Here is a 21,240-nt window from a genome sequence, read left to right as displayed (position 1 = left end):
AAACATATATGTTAGTATTTGCTATAAGCAAAACAAGGACAATTTGGTGATAAAATTGGGATTGGGTCCAACCAATATTATTTGGATTTCCGAGGGAGCTCCACACTGCACTTCCAACTGTTTGTATAATTCAAATAATTCACTGTGTCGAGGGACAGGCAGCCAGAGTGTATTTGTACAAGTTAGGCTTATATCGAGGGGGACCCCCAAGGTCAAATTACTGACCCTACCCAGGATGCAACCCCACAACAAGCTGGCTAACTCCTGGGCACCTACCTGCTGCTAGGTGAACAGGGGCACTAGGTGATAATAAAAGTGCCCAACCATTTCTGTCCCGTCTGGGATTCGAACCTGGAATTCCTGATTGAGAGTCGAGAACGAACCCGACTGTACTACCGGGACCCCGTAGTACAATAGTATTTATCACATATATATTTATCACATGATAAATACAGCAGCATTTATCACATATATGCATAACTGAATGCAAACTATGCCTATTCATCAAGTATATACACAACTGAATACAAAACTAAGCACTGTATACAGTACAAATACAAATATATACATATTTGGCAAATATACACAACTGAATACAAACTGTGCCTATTTATGATGTATATCCAAGGGAACTGAATACAGTCTAAAAGAATGGGGGAAAATCAGTGCAAGTGAAAGGAGGAATTAACAATCAGGACCAGACTGAGGTAGCGTAGCCCTATTTGCCAAGTGTTAACAGAGACTAAGACTGCATAGTAATTAATTGGGTCTAATTTGTTAATATTAATTGTTGTTAATTAGATTAAATCATTACTTAAATATTAGTTATAATAAAACTAATGAATGGAAAAAAATTCCGAGATTTTGAGAGGACCCGTCATATTGATAGGCCTAAAGCTGTAGTCAGTTTAGCTTATGCCTAAATCCAGTCCTGTTGATGGTGTTTCAACCTTAAATAACAAATAATCAAAGTAAATACATATAACAGACAAATGGGGATGAATCCTACCTCTTTCTAAGGGGCAAGTTCTTCTGAGTAAGAGGTGACTTTGGGCTGGTGGTGGTGATGGCTGCAAACTCGGGAATCATCGCTTCGGGCTCCAAATTCCGCTTGCTTAGGTCCAGCGGGGGAGGCACTGGACGCATCTATGAAAGTCAAAAATAACTTGAAATGAGAGCCAGGAAATTTATGGAGAGTAACTGATGTAGTCAACAACCTGTTGAATAAAGAATCATTCCGAGTAAATAATATTTAAACGTCATACCTATCAATGTTTTCTGTAAGCATATTTTGTACCCTCAGTACATTCATCAACTTTAACATTAAAAACTCGTAAAGAAATTATTCGTAGAAGTAAAATGAGATCACGAGAATGTGATATACAGTATATATGAGAAAATATTGAAGCCATACGATTGGGTTGAACCTGCATTTCTGGCCTTCTAAGGCACATACACTACTGACTGGACCACGAAGTTAAAAGTATTTCGACCGAATTAGTGGCTTTATTAGTGGCTTTAGGTATTGTATGTACAGCTCTATCTATAAATCCAACATTATGTTCATAACTCATCTTCTATATATGTACTTTTACCTGAATAAACATTTTGAATTTTTTAATTTGAATTTTTTACAACTTGTGTGGTGTTCAGAAGGCACTGCACGGTACCACAATCCAAGTTTTACGAGTACTAGTACAGTGGTGTGTGAGCCCGAGGAACTTAGGGATGCGAGTTTGGATCCCATCGTACACCTGCAATATTTTTTGTTTATGAAAGCGATACTAAGACCATTGTCCCTTTGATCTATAATATCAAGATGCATCAACAAAGCACCAGAACCAAATGGTTGAAGCATCGAACCTGAAAACCCTTTCCCGGTTTATAACTTTCAGTATCAGATTTAAATAGGCAGGTCATGACATTATCTAATTTCTCATGACATTGTCTAATTTCTGGAAATGAAGCCTATAATGCTGTGTGTTCCTCATCAATGGGCCCAAAGTGTAAAATAAATATCTGACACTGTTAGGAAATAAGGAGGCTAGAGAAGACTGACTGTGTAGCGGAAGAAGGCCACAACCCTCAGAGCCAGCTTAGGTGGGGTATAGGGGAATGCAAACTGATTCCAGGGGAGGCAACCCTGGCCTTGATCAGAGCAAAATCAAATGCTAGAACACACACAAAATATAAATAAAGCAATGGCTTCACGAGAAAATCATGTTCCAAGGAAACCAGCACTACTTAAGTAACAATCAAACAGCAGGCAAGAGGGTCAAACGTTACGGATGTTTGGCAGTATCACAATGCAGAAGTGAGGTGGCATGCCAGGCGAGAGCTTAAGACAACGCTGTCTGGTGGTGGTCAGGTGCACCTCGGTCAGGATATTCCTCCCCCCCCCTCCTCCATGGCAATGATTGCTTGCCTTATTTACCTAGGGGTGCCTAATTTCTTTCAGGCAGTCACTTGATTTCTTGGGTCAAACACTTCATGATGGTTTTTCGTTAGTTTTGTGACTGATCTTTGACCCTATGCTTCCATGGCTTCATAGAATGAGCCAGACTCTGGTCCTGGCTTCCTGTAGGCTAGTATGGGCCCTGGAGACCTAGTGTGTTGGACGAAGGTGTGATGCAACCAGAGTAAGGCTCAAGTCACTAGTCTCTCCCAGAATTATGTACAAAAAATTTCCCCCACATCTTTGGGGAGGTGCAGATATAGGCTATGCAATGAGGCATAACTAATTCCCTCGCCCCCAAAAAAAAATCTTAAAAATAAGAATTGTGTGTTAATGGAATCCCAACTTACTGCCAAGAATGTGATAGATCTGAGGATTAGCAAAGATTTGTGCTGTGTTCATTTGTGCAACTCACTCACCAATTTGCCTAACTTCAAAATTCACTTGTGAATTGGGAAACTGGGTACAAAAATGCATATCTGCATAACTTCAAATCTATGTAATGCAGTTTTGTGCAAACCAAGGGGACCTGTAATGTTCAGGGGCTGGGAGCTTCAAAATATTCGTCCAAATATGAAAACCGTATAGTATAAAATGTTAAATCTCACATTATTTGGCATCAGCGCCTTGAAAATTTTGTCCCAATATGTTAAGAAATGGATTTTATACGAATTAAAAAAAAAAAAAAAAAAAAAAAAAATCCACAACCAGTACTGATGATAACAATAACACCTAGTTAGTGAACTCATGGATAATGCAGGGAGAAAGAGATGCAAGCACCTGTCCGATGCAAAAAGAAGAAAAGTAGTAGTAAGGAGGGTCCACAAAGTGGATATGCAGCTGGTGCCTTCTAGGATATGCAGTCCCCATGGCGTAGTATGACACGCGCCTGGCGTTTTGAGAACGCTTTATCCTGGGTTCATATCCTGGCCAGGATACGAACATGTCATGTCATAAATTCAAACTCCTATATTCCTTATCAAGAAATTAAACTTAACTTTTCTGCATGAACAGGATTTTCATCTTTGAGACAACATACAAACTTCAGTTTCAGAGCGACTCTCACCATTTTTACATATGTGCAACGTTCTTAGTTCTAAGGTTTCATTGCTTGTTTATTCATAAACCCATAACTTTGAGAGTTAAAAATGTTTGCCTTTTAATTTTGGCATATTTTGAAGGCCACATTGACCCTTTTTTTTTTTTTTTTTACAGTAAACTATACTCAAACAATATTTAAAACAATGAAAATGAATGTTATATGTCATTTTGAACCCCTTAATGCATTATATATATGTATTGTACATATTTATTAATCTGTTGTCAGAGACTGGATGCCTATACTCAAGCCTGTTTGTCACTTTTCACCCATAAGTAATCGGGGACCTGATTGTTAAATAATTGAGGGGTCATATTTCTGGGAAACTATTAAGAATAAAGCTTACCAAAAGCTACTGGAAGGGAAAGCTCTCAATCTGCTAACAGGAGTCAGCAGTCGTCTGCTCCTGTACCCACCTGTGTGTAAAACTAGTAGGGTAAGGCTTACCCTGAGCTATGGGAAGGGAAAGCGCTCGGCCAGCTAATAGGAGTCGCAAGTTGTCTACCCCTGTATCCACCTGAGCGTAATACAAAATGACCCATTCACTGGGACTGTCATGGAATTTTAACAGCACCCAAGAAAAGAATTTGTCTTCTGAGGATATTGACATACACTACTTAATTTATTTCATGCATACATATGCAAGTGCTCAGGTATATGGCTACATCCTGTAGCTTATACTATACAATATATATATATATATAAATACAGTACAGTATAGCCAAGTTGTGACAAATACATGTTTTAATAAAATGCCATACCTTCCGTTTAATGCTGAGGTCACGGGGCTCCTCAGGAGATGGGGAGTGTGATGACTGATGGGAATCCATGATGCCCATTAGATCAGGAGACATGCGCTCTTCCTCTGCCATGCTGACGTTCATCATCTTGCACGCGTGCTTTAAATACAATGATATATTAATATAAATCTGTATATAAATGAATATGTAATGTTTTAATTATTAGGGGCCTGAAACTGAGAAGATAAATTATATTTTCTTTAACCCAACTGATTTGACAAAGTGGGAACAACACAATACTGTAAGAGCTCACTAATCTGGATCACAGTAACCCAGACCTTTGGTTAATCCGACCACAATTGAGTCTGGGTTCTTGATTATAGTACTGGAACTAATATAATTTGGACAGAAATCCAGACTACTGGGTTTCGGGTCTTACACTTGTGTTAGCGAGTGACATGTGGCTACATGTGTTCATAATACAAATTACATTAAAACAATGCATTGTTTTCCATCTGGTGGGCTATGTATTGTGTCGTGAGGAAACCTGCTGGCACCCTGTGAACCTGCCCATCATTGTCTTCACCCCTCGTGTGAGTCTACATAATGCCATTCCATTACTGAAGGATTTCCTTTTCTAACTTTTTCTTGAATACTGTACACTTTAATAGTTTTTTGTTAAGCCCATGTCTGGTAGCAGCAGCAATCACTATGGAGGTGTTAGCAAATTACGCCATATATTAAAAATAAGCTACAAGTGGCCGAGCTTACTGAAAATGGCTGTTGTGCAGTGTTACAAAGGATTCTAGGATAGCCACAAGTATCTGCGATATAAGGAGGTATAATTTGAAGGGGAAGGGCAGATATCAGGAGAAATCTCTAAGTCATTGCGACTATATAGCACTTGGAAGGGAATGGAGAGGGTTGGGGGGGTGAAGGAAAGGTATGGTGCCCAACCACTTGGATGGTCGGGGATTGAACGCCAACCTGCATGAAGCGAGATCATCACCCCTACCATCCAGCCAAAGTGGCTGGTGTGATATAAGGAAACGTAAAGAACAATTTATGTAATACTTGACTATTAGTGAGAGTGAGGGAATAGGGACTAGTAGAAACTGTAACAGAAAAACTGTGAAGCATGCACAGTTATGAGGCTGTGTATAAATGGTTCCCACAGCACTGCACAGTGGATATATGACAATCTGTTGTGAGGAATAAAGGGCAAAGAGCCGATTATAAGAGAGACAAATGAAAATAAGGAGGCAAGCTAGAATCGATCCTAGCTTGCCTCCTTGGTTGTTAAGATAAGTGTTAAAGACCTTCAACCAGCAAAGCCTCAGCAGCCAAGAACTTGTACAGTAATTTTAGGGTTAGATAGGCTGTGTCTAAGCTAGGCTATCTTCTTGAGGTTATCTTGAGATGATTTCGGAGCTCAGCATACCCGCGGCCCAGTCCTTGACCAGGCCTCCTTTTTGTTACACACCCCCAGGAAGCAGCTGGAGGTGTTCGATCTCCTCCGGGGATCGAACCCGGAACCTTAAGACTACAAATCCCAAGCGCTATCCACTCAGCTGTCAGGCCCCTAGGCTAGGTTAGGGGAATTAGACAATCAAAATCCTTCATCAATCAAGCAGACATTGACACCAAAAAGCTAAGTTGAAATTTGTTATCATTCACATTTATTACATGAAGAACCTCCCTTAACCATGTAAATTTATGTTTATTGAATGTGGAAATACAAATTATGTTGTGTAACAAAAACAGGCAAATTTGTAATTTGTATTTTTTACATTCTTTGTAAGAAAGTTGGCTAATTTGGACATACTGTATGTGTGATTCGGATTGGGGTTGTCCCCCATATGATTCAGATTAGTGGGCGTAGACAGTGTTTACAGTATTGCACAGTATAATTCCCGTTGTCGGGGCCAGAAGGCCTGTTAAGCTTATCGAGGTCCTCCCTAGGCCAATTTTTCCAAGATGGAACTCATAACAGTCACCTAACTCCCAGATACTTATTTACTGCTAGGGGGGAACAGAGACATCAGGTGAAAGGAAACATGTCCAATCATTTCAGTCTTGCTCAGGGACAAAAATGACCCCCGGATCCTCAATTGTGAGTTGAGGATGTAGACCAATCATTTCAGTCTTGCTCAGGGACAGAAATGACCCCCGGATCCTCAATTGTGAGTTGAGGATGTAGACCACTGTCCTACAGGACCCCCAATGAAATCTTTAAAATCTAGTTTGACATACGAGTAATAAATAGCATAAATATGATACTTTTTGTTATCAATCCTATTCTACATTGCTATACTTTTAATTTTGAGTCAATAAAGAATACAAAATTATCTTTTAAACACAAAAAACAATGTCTGGAATAAAAAAAAAAAACATTATGCCTGAAACTAAACAAAAATAATGCCTGAAAATGTAATCAGAAGACGTAAACCTAGTACAGTATTTTAGCTTAGCAGTTAATATGTACAAATATAAAGTAATCCTAGAGAATGCTTCGGCCATTAACCACATTACTTGGATGCAAAAGATAAATATGGTTTTATACTGTTGGGACGGAAGGAAAACAGAAGCATTGCAAGCAAGTCACCCACACTTAACTTGAAGTGGTAGGTGACTTGAAATGTTGTGGTATACACACACTAGTATACCTGTGGAATACACACACTGTGGTACACCTGTGGTATACCACAACATTTCCACATATACCTGTGGTATACTTTATTTACATACAAATTTCATACATTTAAAAGCCATTTAGAAAGTCAGATTAACATTATGCTACCATTTGTTAAAATATAAGCCAAATAAAAGTAAATTAAAAATACAACACAGCACTGTGCCCATAATGCATTTTCACATTCAACATGCAAGGCACAAAATGACTAACGCACTCCGTTCTCTTAATTTGCAGTCTTCGTAGAAAATACATCTTTTTTTTTTTTTGCCTAACCCGAACATAACAAACCCACGCAACCCATCTAACCTATAGAGGTCAATACACAGAAAATGTCAATATTTGCAGGATTTTTTTTTCACTAACTTGGAAGGTTACATTTTAAACAGATTGGTCAGATCCATAAAAATGCAACATGCAGGCGAGAGGACAGATTGAATTACTGGCAACACACACACACACACACACACACACACAAGTATGCAATGCGTTATAAGCTGGAAGAAAATAAGGAGGTTGAAGCAGTTGAAAAACCAGACTTCAGGAGAGGACATTATGGTGACCTTAGAAATTTTTTTAGTGAGTATAATTGGACAGACTTGATGCTAGGCAAGGAAGTGAATGAGATGTATGGCAAGTTTTGTGAAATATATGATAAAGGCACAAAAAAATTTATACCAAAACAGAGATGCAGGACCAGAAAACAGGATTGGTTCGACAGAAATTGTGAGAGGGCAAGAGACCAAAAGACACAAAAATGGAATCAGTATAGGAAGAGGCCAAACCCCCAAACATACCAGCGATACAAAGATGCGAGAAACAATTATACAGCAGTAAGGAGAGAGGCAGAAAGAAATTTTGAAAAAGGGATAGCAGATAAATGTAAAACAGAACCGGGCCTATTCTACAAATTCATAAACAACAAATTGCAGGTAAAGGATAATATCCAGAGGTTGGAAATGGGAAACAGATTCACGGAAAATGAAAAGGAAATGTGTGAAACATTAAATGAAAAGTTCCAAAGTGTGTTTGTACAAAATGAAATCTTCAGAGAACCAGACACAATAAGAATTCCAGAGAACAACATAGAGCGGATAGAGGTGTCTAGAGATGAAGTGGAAAATATGCTAAAGGAGCTCGGGAGGAACAAAGCAGCTGGCCCAGATGGCGTTTCACCATGGGTTCTGAGAGAATGTGCATCTGAGCTCAGCATTCCACTTCACCTGATTTTTCAGGCATCCCTGTGTACAGGAATCGTAGCAGACGTGTGGAAACAGGCTAACATAGTTCCAATCTACAAAAGTGGCAGCAGGGAAGACCCCCTCAATTATAGACCTGTATCATTGACAAGTGTAATAGTGAAAGTATTGGAAAAGCTAATCAAAACTAAATGGGTAGAACACCTGGAGAGAAATGATATAATATCAGACAGACAGTATGGTTTTCGATCAGGAAGATCCTGTGTATCGAATTTACTCAGTTTCTATGATCGGGCCACAGAGGTATTACAGGAAAGAGATGGCTGGGTTGACTGCATCTATCTGGACCTAAAAAAGGCTTTCGACAGAGTTCCACATAAGAGGTTGTTCTGGAAACTGGAAAATATTGGAGGGGTGACAGGTAAGCTTCTATCATGGATGAAAAATTTTCTGACTGATAGAAAAATGAGGGCAGTAATCAGAGGTAATGTATCGGAATGGAGAAATGTCACAAGTGGAGTACCACAGGGTTCAGTTCTTGCACCAGTGATGTTTATTGTGTACATAAATGATCTACCAGTTGGTATACAGAATTATATGAACATGTTTGCTGATGATGCTAAGATAATAGGAAGGATAAGAAATTTAGATGATTGTCATGCCCTTCAAGAAGACCTGGACAAAATAAGTATATGGAGCACCACTTGGCAAATGGAATTTAATGTTAATAAATGTCATGTTATGGAATGTGGAATAGGAGAACATAGACCCCACACAACCTATATATTATGTGAGAAATCTTTAAAGAATTCTGATAAAGAAAGAGATCTAGGAGTGGTTCTAGATAGAAAACTATCACCTGAGGACCACATTAAGAATATTGTGCAAGGAGCCTATGCAATGCTTTCTAACTTCAGAATTGCATTTAAATACATGGATGGCGATATACTAAAGAAATTGTTCATGACTTTTGTTAGGCCAAAGCTAGAATATGCAGCTGTTGTGTGGTGCCCATATCTTAAGAAGCACATCAACAAACTGGAAAAGGTGCAAAGACATGCTACTAAGTGGCTCCCAGAACTGAAGGGCAAGAGCTACGAGGAGAGGTTAGAAGCATTAAATATGCCAAAACTAGAAGACAGAAGAAAAAGAGGTGATATGATCACTACGTACAAAATAGTAACAGGAATTGATAAAATCGACAGGGAAGACTTCCTGAGACCTGGAACTTCAAGAACAAGAGGCCATAGATTTAAACTAGCTAAACACAGATGCCGAAGAAATATAAGAAAATTCACCTTCGCAAATAGAGTGGTAGACGGTTGGAACAAGTTAAGTGAGAAGGTGGTGGAGGCCAAGACCGTCAGTAGTTTCAAAGCGTTATATGACAAAGAGTGCTGGGAAGACGGGACACCACGAGCGTAGCTCTCATCCTGTAACTACACTTAGGTAATTACACTTAGGTAATTACACACACACACACACACACTTCAAAAGGTGATTCAAAAGGTGACACCCCTAGGGTCAACACTTGCAGCAGAGGAGCTCCAGCATATTTCAACAATCCTAAGTATTGTAGTACAGGTTGATGGTAGTGAGTGGTGTCCCAGAGAACATAAAGGTATAGTGCTCTTGAAAAATAGGTGAGATAACAGGAAAGTGCTAAGGGAAGTGAAAAATCGGATGAGAAAAAGTTGCCCTAGTGTTTACAGTGCAGAGAAGAACATTCAAGATGGCCACTGGCAAGGGGAAAAACAAAACAGAGCTTGATTTTGAGGGATTCAATGAAGAAAGCATTGATATTAGTAGTCTACATAACAAGTTGGTAAATTTAGATACTATAGTGAACTCTCATGTAGAAATAATTAGTAAATTGAAAGAAAGTAATGACCATTTGAATAGCAAAGTTTTATGTCTTGAGGGTTTAGTGAAAGACTTGCGCAAGGATAAGAATCAATTGGAAACAAATTGCAAAGCCATGGAAGAAGAAAATAAACTCTTAAAAATAGCTTTGGAAGAAGTTAAAGTAAATTTAAACATAAATGACTACAATAGGTTAGGCAAGGAAATTCAACAGGAGAAACAGCTTTTGTCAGCACAGATGGAGGAAGTTACACAGGGAATAGAACAGTGCAAGAAAGATATGCAACTCACTTATGCACAAGTGGCCAAGGAGAAGGAAAAAATAGAAGAAGCAGTAAAGGAAGTCAAACACTGCAGCAACCAAGATAAAACAAACATTAGGCTAGAAGTGAGGAAAGAATTGGCATCTAACCCGAAGTTGGTGCAAAACACAGTTGATCGGAGTAAGTCCCTGATCATTTTTGGCTGCAAAGAAAAGGCGATAACATCTAGGTCAGAAAGAGCTGTAGAAGAAGCTAAAGTAGTAGATAAAATTGTTGGCCTCGTGGAAGGTCTTACAAACAGAGAGAATGTGTGCGACTACAGGAGAATAGGCAGGTACGTAAAAGGGAAAGATCGACCTTTGAGGATCACCCTAAACGGTGCCAAACAGATGGAAGAAGTACTAAGGAATGCTAGAAAATTGCAAAGGGATGAGGATGGGAAAGGGTGGTCATTAAGACGAGATCTTTCAAAAGAAGATAGAGAGAAGCTGAAACTGAACCTCGCCGAGGCAAAACATTTAAATGAGAGCAGGAATGAAGAAGAAATAAATTCTTTTTTCTACAAAGTGATAGGGGTAGGCAAACCAGTAAAGTGGTACATAAAGGCAAACCAACAAAATCAATAGAGAGAGGGGGAGTGAAGAATAAGGAGAGGGGGAACAAGTTCCTGAAGATTGCATACACCAACATAGATGGAGTGAGATCGAAGATACTGGAGTTAAGTGATGTAATACAGCTGCAGACACCAGACATTGTTGCACTCACGGAGACAAAACTTGAAGATGTAATTTTAAATGAGGTCATATTCCCAAGGGGCTACTCAATTTGGAGACGGGACAGAAAAATTAGGAAAGGCGGTGGCGTTGCTGTGCTGGTAAAAGAACACCTAAAGGTGAAGGAAATAATGACTGCCAATCCACAAGAAGTTGACATAATAGCACTAGAGATCTGCTATGAGGATGATAAACTAATGATGATAAATGCATATAGTCCACCGCCAAGCAGCACATGGTCAAAGGAGGAGCTAGATAGTAAACGTGAAGGTCTTATAACAATAATGAGAGAGATTATAGCGAGAGCGGATAACGATAGATCACGACTGTTGATAGTCGGTGACTTCAACTTGAAATCCATAGACTGGGAAGCATATGAAGCTAAAACAGAAGATTTTTGGACCTGTAAATTTGTAGACCTCATCCTGGAAACATTCTTGTATCAACATGTTAAACAAGCTACGAGGATGAGGGAAGGGGACGTTCCCTCCATGCTAGATTTGATATTTACCAGGAAGGAGGAAGAGATATTTGACATTCAGTACCTTCCTCCCTTGGGTAAAAGTGACCATGTCTTTTTGGGAATAAAGTATGCAATGCGTTATAAGCTGGAAGAAAATAAGGAGGTTGAAGCAGTTGAAAAACCAGACTTCAGGAGAGGACATTATGGTGACCTTAGAAATTTTTTTAGCGAGTATAATTGGACAGACTTGATGCTAGGCAAGGAAGTGAATGAGATGTATGGCAAGTTTTGTGAAATATATGATAAAGGCACAAAAAAATTTATACCAAAACAGAGATGCAGAACTAGGAAACAGGATTGGTTCAATAGAAATTGCGAGAGGGCTAGAGACCGAAAGACACAAAAATGGAATCAATACAGGAAGAGGCCGAACCCCCAAACATACCAGCGATACAAAGATGCGAGAAACAACTACACGGCAGTGAGGAGAGAGGCAGAAAGAAATTTTGAAAAAGGGATTGCGGACAAATGTAAAACAGAACCAGGTCTATTCTATAAATTCATAAACAACAAATTGCAGGTAAAGGATAATATTCAGAGGTTGAAAATGGGAAATAGATTCACGGAAGATGAAAAGGAAATGTGTGAAACACTAAACGAAAAGTTCCAAAGTGTGTTTGTACAAAATGAAATCTTTAGGGAACCAGATACAATAAGAATTCCAGAGAACAACATAGAACACATAGAGGTGTCTAGAGACGAAGTGGAAAAAATGCTCAAGGAGCTCGGTAAGAACAAAGCAGCTGGCCCAGATGGCGTTTCACCATGGGTTCTGAGAGAATGTGCATCTGAGCTCAGCATTCCACTTCACCTGATCTTTCAGGCATCCCTGTGTACAGGAATCGTAGCAGACGGGTGGAAACAGGCTAACATAGTTCCAATCTACAAAAGTGGCAGCAGGGAAGACCCCCTCAATTATAGACCTGTATCATTAACAAGTGTAATAGTGAAAGTATTGGAAAAACTAATCAAAACTAAATGGGTAGAACACCTAGAGAGAAATGATATAATATCAGACAGACAGTATGGTTTTCGATCTGGAAGATCCTGTGTATCGAATTTACTCAGTTTCTATGATCGAGCCACAGAGATATTACAGGAAAGAGATGGTTGGGTTGACTGCATCTATCTGGACCTAAAAAAGGCTTTCGACAGAGTTCCACATAAGAGGTTGTTCTGGAAACTGGAAAATATTGGAGGGGTGACAGGTAAGCTTCTATCATGGATGAAAAATTTTCTGACTGATAGAAAAATGAGGGCAGTAATCAGAGGCAATGTATCAGAATGGAGAAATGTCACAAGTGGAGTACCACAGGGTTCAGTTCTTGCACCAGTGATGTTTATTGTGTACATAAATGATCTACCAGTTGGTATACAGAATTATATGAACATGTTTGCTGATGATGCTAAGATAATAGGAAGGATAAGAAATTTAGATGACTGTCATGCCCTTCAAAAAGACCTGGACAAAATAAGTATATGGAGCACCACTTGGCAAATGGAATTTAATGTTAATAAATGTCATGTTATGGAATGTGGAATAGGAGAACATAGACCCCACACAACCTATATATTATGTGAGAAATCTTTAAAGAATTCTGATAAAGAAAGAGATCTAGGAGTGGTTCTAGATAGAAAACTATCACCTGAGGACCACATAAAGAATATTGTGCAAGGAGCCTATGCTATGCTTTCTAACTTCAGAATTGCATTTAAATACATGGATGGCGATATACTAAAGAAATTGTTCATGACTTTTGTTAGGCCAAAGCTAGAATATGCAGCTGTTGTGTGGTGCCCATATCTTAAGAAGCACATCAACAAACTGGAAAAGGTGCAAAGACATGCTACTAAGTGGCTCCCAGAACTGAAGGGCAAGAGCTACGAGGAGAGGTTAGAAGCATTAAATATGCCAAAACTAGAAGACAGAAGAAAAAGAGGTGATATGATCACTACATACAAAATAGTAACAGGAATTGACAAAATCGACAGGGAAGACTTCCTGAGACCTGGAACTTCAAGAACAAGAGGTCATAGATTTAAACTAGCTAAACACAGATGCCGAAGAAATATAAGAAAATTCACCTTCGCAAATAGAGTGGTAGACGGTTGGAACAAGTTAAGTGAGAAGGTGGTGGAGGCCAAGACCGTCAGTAGTTTCAAAGCGTTATATGACAAAGAGTGCTGGGAAGACGGGACACCACGAGCGTAGCTCTCATCCTGTAACTACACTTAGGTAATTACACTTAGGTAATTACACACACACACACACACACACACACACACATGCCTATCCATATTCAGAACAAATAATAATGCCCAGCTTTAATATCTAAACAATGGGATGTAACAAACTAACAAAAACTAAACACTGGGGAATGACACTTCACCTAAAATTAGAAACACTGTACCAGGTACCGAACACATTCATTGTTAACTGCTCTACCTGATTCAACTGTAAGGGCTGGGGTATTGTACGAAATACACCATAATTATATTTTATTTGGCTTAGGAATAAGTACAGTAAATCTTAAAGTACCTTGGGGGTACCTTGGGGTAAAGTGACGGTTAACTGTGCCTGCTTAACTCTCCTTTTCCAGGTGACACCACAGAAGCTACGATATAATGCCAGAATTTTTTGCATATCAGCAATGTCATACAATATACAATTTATGTACAGTACTTACTAATAACCACTGTAACATGTTCTAATCTTTATTGCATCAATTTAAATGATTTTATTATCATCATCATCATCATATACTGTAATTAGGGAAGTGACATTTTAAGATGAGAACTACGAGCAAGATGATTCATTTTCCCTATAACCTTTGTCAGATGACATGTTGGAACCCTAGACTGATGCCACTCCACTCCATGGAAGTGGGAGATGGGGTAGTGAAATGAATGCAGCATCCTCACCCAAACCTGTGCAATATGCACACTGCAATTGTAAAGCTGCAGCAGGACCACAACTTGGGGAAAAAATATGTTGAGAGAGAAATGTCACCCATCAAGCAAACATTGTTCAAATATTGTAAGGGGCATGACAGTCGATGCCAAAATAAATATTAACTGACAAAGAAAAAACACATCAATTTCAAATTATTCCGAACATCTACATATTCAATGAACACTGTACATACTGCATGCAGTTTATTTCACTATTCACAAAGGAATTATCACTACATATTAGTAGGTGGCCTGTGGTGCTTACATTTACAGACTTAAGTTAAACTCATCACTAATCAAACTAACCTAAAATATCCTAGCTATAAACTAACTAAACATTCCTCAATAGCATTGTTGAGTTTGCAATAAGCTAATCTTTCCTAATGTAGAATGGAATTTATCCAGAAAATCAAAATGTAACTGGACAAGTCAGGTTGGTAAAGGTGAACATGTTATTATGACACTATGAGACTGCACATCATTTGAGTAAACTATCCATCCAGTGGGATGTGTGCACTATGTGGTGGCATGCACACACTATGTGGTGGCCTGCGCCCACTATGTGGTGGCATGCATGCACTATGTGGTGGCCTCCACGCACTATGTGGTGGCATGCACGCACTATGTGGTGGCCTGCACGCACTATGTGGTGGCCTGCACGCACTATGTGGTGGCCTGCGCCCACTATGTGGTGGCATGCACGCACTATGTGGTGGCCTGCACGCACTATGTGGTGGCATGCATGCACTATGTGGTGGCATGCACGCACTATGTGGTGGCATGCACACACTATGTGGTGGCCTGCGCGCACAATGTGGTGGCATGCGCGCACTATGTGGTGGCATGCGCGCACTATGTGGTGGCCTGCGCGCACTATGTGGTGGCATGCGCGCACTATGTGGTGGCCTGCACGCACTATGTGGTGGCATGCGCGCACTATGTGGTGGCCTGCACGCACTATGTGGTGGCATGCGCGCACTATGTGGTGGCCTGCGCGCACTATGTGGTGGCATGCGCGCACTATGTGGTGGCATGCGCGCACTATGTGGTGGCATGCGCGCACTATGTGGTGGCATGCGCGCACTATGTGGTGGCATGCGCGCACTATGTGGTGGCCTGCGCGCACTATGTGGTGGCCTGCGCGCACTATGTGGTGGCCTGCGCGCACTATGTGGTGGCATGCGCGCACTATGTGGTGACATGCGCGCACTATGTGGTGGCCTGCGCGCACTATGTGGTGGCATGCACGCACTATGTGGTGGCCTGCGCCCACTATGTGGTGGCATGCACGCACTATGTGGTGGCCTGCGCCCACTATGTGGTGGCCTGCGCGCACAATGTGGTGGCCTGCGCGCACAATGTGGTGGCATGCGCCCACTATGTGGTGGCATGCGCCCACTATGTGGTGGCATGCGCGCACTATGTGGTGGCATGCGCGCACTATGTGGTGGCCTGCGCCCACTATGTGGTGGCATGCGCCCACTATGTGGTGGCATGCGCCCACTATGTGGTGGCCTGCGCGCACTATGTGGTGGCCTGCGCGCACTATGTGGTGGCATGCACGCACTATGTGGTGGCATGCGCCCACTATGTGGTGGCCTGCGCCCACTATGTGGTGGCATGCACGCACTATGTGGTGGCCTGCGCCCACTATGTGGTGGCCTGCGCCCACTATGTGGTGGCCTGCGCCCACTATGTGGTGGCCTGCGCCCACTATGTGGTGGCCTGCGCCCACTATGTGGTGGCCTGCGCCCACTATGTGGTGGCCTGCGCCCACTATGTGGTGGCCTGCGCCCACTATGTGGTGGCCTGCGCCCACTATGTGGTGGCCTGCGCCCACTATGTGGTGGCCTGCGCCCACTATGTGGTGGCATGCGCCCACTATGTGGTGGCCTGCGCCCACTATGTGGTGGCCTGCGCCCACTATGTGGTGGCCTGCGCCCACTATGTGGTGGCCTGCGCCCACTATGTGGTGGCATGCGCGCACTCTGTGGTGGCACGCGCCCACTATGTGGTGGCCTGCGCCCACTATGTGGTGGCCTGCGCCCACTATGTGGTGGCCTGCGCCCACTATGTGGTGGCATGCACGCACTATGTGGTGGCCTGCGCCCACTATGTGGTGGCCTGCGCCCACTATGTGGTGGCCTGCGCCCACTATGTGGTGGCCTGCGCGCACTCTGTGGTGGCATGCGCCCACTATGTGGTGGGATGCGCGCACTATGTGGTGGGATGCGCGCACTATGTGGTGGGATGCGCGCACTATGTGGTGGGATGCGCGCACTATGTGGTGGGATGCGCGCACTATGTGGTGGGATGCGCGCACTATGTGGTGGGATGCGCGCACTATGTGGTGGGATGCGCGCACTATGTGGTGGGATGCGCGCACTATGTGGTGGGATGCGCGCACTATGTGGTGGGATGCGCGCACTATGTGGTGGGATGCGCGCACTATGTGGTGGGATGCGCGCACTATGTGGTGGGATGCGCGCACTATGTGGTGGGATGCGCGCACTATGTGGTGGCATGCGCGCACTATGTGGTGGCATGCGCGCACTATGTGGTGGCATGCGCGCACTATGTGGTGGCATGCGCGCACTATGTGGTGGCCTGCGCGCACTCTGTGGTGGCATGCGCCCACTATGTGGTGGCATGCGCGCACTATGTGGTGGCATGCGCGCACTATGTGGTGGCATGCGCGCACTATGTGGTGGCATGCGCGCACTATGTGGTGGCATGCGCGCACTATGTGGTGGCATGCGCGCACTATGTGGTGGCATGCGCGCACTATGTGGTGGCATGCGCGCACTATGTGGTGGCATGCGCGCACTATGTGGTGGCATGCGCGCACTATGTAAAGGCATGCATTCAACCACAAAATGTCATGCACACTATTTTCAAAAGCCATCCAGCACTAAGTAATAGCACGCATGCAGTATGTACATATATGCCATGCACGCAACTATGAAACGACATGCACACACTATGTAATGCTGTAGTGCACTGTCAAACAAGAGGCCAGCATATGGCTTACAGTTCTAAAACCCTCCACACTTCAATCTCCAACCCCCCCCCCCCCCAACTCACAAAAAATTATTTTACCTATCAAATCCCAATAAGTTGTTGACAGCAATAAACAGATGCTGGGACCCATATATGAACTACCACTAAAACCACCAGAAAATGCTAAATATTGGCCAGTGTGAAAATTGGCAATTCAATTACATACAAGATACTGCTAAAGATTTAGTGGTAATATTTGCATTGACAAAAACTAATTTACTAATAATATAACTGTAGATAATACTGTAGTAATTTGTTATTACTGTACCTATAATGTGTTCCTGTACCATCAAAGCATATACAGTAGAAGCTTTAAGATATATCTAATTTTCTGATTGTCTAAACCATATTATATATATATATATATATATATATATATATATATATATATATATATATATATATATACAGTATATATTTTGCTAGGTTAGGATGTATTTGTTCAGTGTTAGGTGTTAGGCTTGGTTGGGTTAGGTTGGGGAAGGTTAGGTAAGGTAGAATTTATAATCCATTCATGAATCAACTGGTGTACAATGTGATTTGCATCCCATGTGTTTGTATTCCATGTGTTTGCATCCCATGTGTTTGTATTCCATGTGTTTGCACCCCATGTGTTTGCACCCCATGTGTTTGCATCCCATGTGTTTGCATCCCATGTGTTTGCATCCCATGTGTTTGCATCCCATGTGTTTGCATCCCATGTGTTTGCATCCCAAGTGTTTGCACCCCAAGTGTTTGCATCCCAAGAGTTTGCATCCCAAGAGTTTGCATCCCAAGAGTTTGCATCCCAAGTGTTTGCATCCCAAGTGTTTGCATCCCATGTGTTTGCAGCCCATGTGTTTGCATCCCATGTGTTTGCATCCCATGTGTTTGCATCCCATGTGTTTGCATCCCATGTGTTTGCATCCCATGTGTTTGCATCCCATGTGTTTGCATCCTAATTATTATTATTATTATCATCATTATTTCTGAGGATTAAATGTAATTTGGAGTTATGGATACTGTACTTCTGTAGAAAATTGATACCGTTTATTAAACAAAGCCATACACAAATTTTAATAGTCAAACAAGTATGTAAAATTGAAAATTAAATTATGCGGATCAAAAATTTAAATTAGACCAAAACTGTGTTACCAGTATGGTACATTTGCCAACTTTCTCAAAATAATAATAGCAAGACTAATTATGGCAACAATAATAACTAGAGATTATCTAGTAAAATGCAACAATTCAGAAGAAAAACAATTAAAAACACTGGTAAACCCACTTTATAATAAGTTTCACAGCCTATAATTATGAAAGCGTTTCCTGCCTGAAACATTGTGTGTGTGTTTTAGTGCCTTTGCATGAATGTAAAAATAACAGTCCAATGTAATCTCACCAACCTATTGTTCCTTCTTGCAAATAAAAATTATTATTATCATAAAGAAGTACATAGTACTGTCTTGAATTACAATTCCATTACAGTATTTCTCAACTCCATAGCAATAATATACGCAAGAATTACATCCATACCGAGTAACAAACATTCACTTCAGTTTGGAACAGCCAGCCCATATATCGATGATAATATATCCCATTTGAAATTGGATCCCAATTACAAAATATAATACAAATTTCAATACTGTCCTAATGTATTTTTATGAAACAAGTATTCTGGTAATTTAAGCTACCCGATGACAAGGAAGTCTGAATTCCATTAATTCATTGTAAATGTCAAGAGCAAAATGCCAAGGAGAGTTTTGACAGTTGTGTATCAGGTTTGTGGAGAAGTGACAGACGATGCAGCGGGAAGAGTTACGGGTGTGTTAACAGCCGGGAAGGAAGGAGAGTGATCTTATGATTACTGCAAAAAAATATAGTGTGATCTTATGATTATGTTAAATGGCATGCATGTAGTGAAGAGTGATCTTACAGTTCTGTTAATGTGGGAGGAGTATAGAGAGAAGAGTGATCTTACAGGTGTGTAAGGGAAAGGAAAGTGATCTCACTGGTGAGTTATCAGTGTGGAGGGAAGGAGTGTGATCTTACAGGTGTATAAGGGAAAGGAAAGTGATCTCACTGGTGAGTTATCAGTGTGGAGGGAAGGAGTGTGATCTTACAGGTGTGTAGGGGAAAGGAAAGTGATCTCACTGGTAAGTTATCAGTGTGGAGGGAAGGAGAGTGATCTTACAGGTGTGAGAAAGTGATCTCACTGGTGAGTTATCAGTGGAAGAAAGATGAGTGATCTTACAGGTGTGTAAGGGAAAGGAAAGTGATCTCACTGGCGAGTTATCAGTGTGGAAGAAAGGAGAGTGATCTTACAGGTGTGTTAGAGAAAGGAAAATGATCTTGCTGTTATGAGTTATTGGTATGGAGGGCACACATAGACTCGCTGTTATCTTAACACTAAGACTGAACCTACTCTCATATTAACATTGTTAAAGGTATGAGGATGGACTCACTATTTTAACACAACAGTGAGTCTATCACCACACTATTTACACAATTGTGAGTCCATCCTCACATTACTAACACTAGTGTGTGGATGGACTTACTGTTGTGTTAATGGTGTGAGGATGGACTTACTGTTGTGTTAATGGTGTGAGGATGGACTTACTGTTGTGTTAATGGTGTGAGGATGGACTTACTGTTGTGTTAACGGTGTGTGGATGGACTTACTGTTGTGTTAACGGTGTGAGGATGGACTTACTGTTGTGTTAATGGTGTGAGGATGGACTTACTGTTGTGTTAATAGTGTGAGGATAGACTTACTGTTGTGTTAACGGTGTGTGGATGGACTTACTGTTGTGTTAACGGTGCTAACGGCAAGAGACTGGACCTAGTGTTGTGTTGACAGCACAAGAGAGAGAGAACTTAGAGTTGCGTTAACAGCGTGAGGACGGACTTACTGTGACAATACCGGTGAGTGTGTGGCGAGAGAGAGCAGCAGCAGCAGGTCGTGGAGTGTGTAGCGGCGGCTGCCCCGACGACGACGACGACGACGACGACGACGACAAGGACTCGCAGACCACAATCAACAAGTGCACATCTTTGCCCCCCCGTCTTTCAAGAAGAAGAATAAGAAGTAGAAAAAAAAATAGTCCAGTGCGGGCCACCACTTCACTACTGGCTGCTCATGGCGGCTCCTGCGCCCATTTCTAGTGGCAAGCCGACGTCGCTAGGGCTCCGTGAAAGTGTCAGCGAGGTGCGGGCGCCATGGCACGGAGTTTGACGCGGAGGGGAAAGGCACTTACCAAGAGAGACCCTTCGCTACTGCCCTCGCCAAAACAAAACACCGCTAATCAACAAGGTTCCAATACTCTTCCGCGGGAAATAACCCCTCGGGCGCGCGACATTTCAGGCTTATGGGCGACCATGGCCTCATGGAACTCGTAATTTCAAGTCGCTTCGAGGTGGAATTATCGAGCCAGGGACGGAGGAGGGTTAGATCCGCTCGGCACGAGGTGCGAGTAAGTTTTAAGAGACTTGGCGGCCCGAGCGCACTTTTTACTCCATGTTCCGTGACCATGACCTCAGAGTTGGCCGACGTTGCCACATCAATCCTTACGGATACTCATATATTAAACCAATAAATTACACACTATTTTTAACCCTTTTCTAACCCATAATAATAAATAT

The 21,240-nt window shown here is 41.8% G+C and overlaps 1 protein-coding gene across 1 annotated transcript in view; it reads right to left on the bottom strand.

The window, feature by feature from the left end:
* The window catches only part of LOC123757460 (HMG box-containing protein 1), a 43,031-nt gene extending 22,123 nt beyond the window's left edge, over nucleotides 1-20,908 (bottom strand). Inside the window, exons 1-3 of the mRNA XM_045741096.2 lie at nucleotides 20,511-20,908; nucleotides 4,316-4,453; nucleotides 1,010-1,146 (exon numbers count right to left, since the gene is read on the bottom strand). Coding sequence (XP_045597052.1) covers nucleotides 1,010-1,146; nucleotides 4,316-4,441 — 263 coding nt within the window. The 5' untranslated portion in view covers nucleotides 4,442-4,453; nucleotides 20,511-20,908. The remainder of the gene's footprint in view (nucleotides 1-1,009; nucleotides 1,147-4,315; nucleotides 4,454-20,510) is intronic.
* Between the last annotated feature and the right edge of the window lie 332 nt (nucleotides 20,909-21,240).

Source organism: Procambarus clarkii, chromosome 19, assembly GCF_040958095.1.
Source record: "Procambarus clarkii isolate CNS0578487 chromosome 19, FALCON_Pclarkii_2.0, whole genome shotgun sequence".
NCBI lineage: Eukaryota > Metazoa > Arthropoda > Malacostraca > Decapoda > Cambaridae > Procambarus > Procambarus clarkii.
Note: the sequence above shows the minus strand (reverse complement) of the source record. Positions and strands in the feature narration are given on the sequence as shown.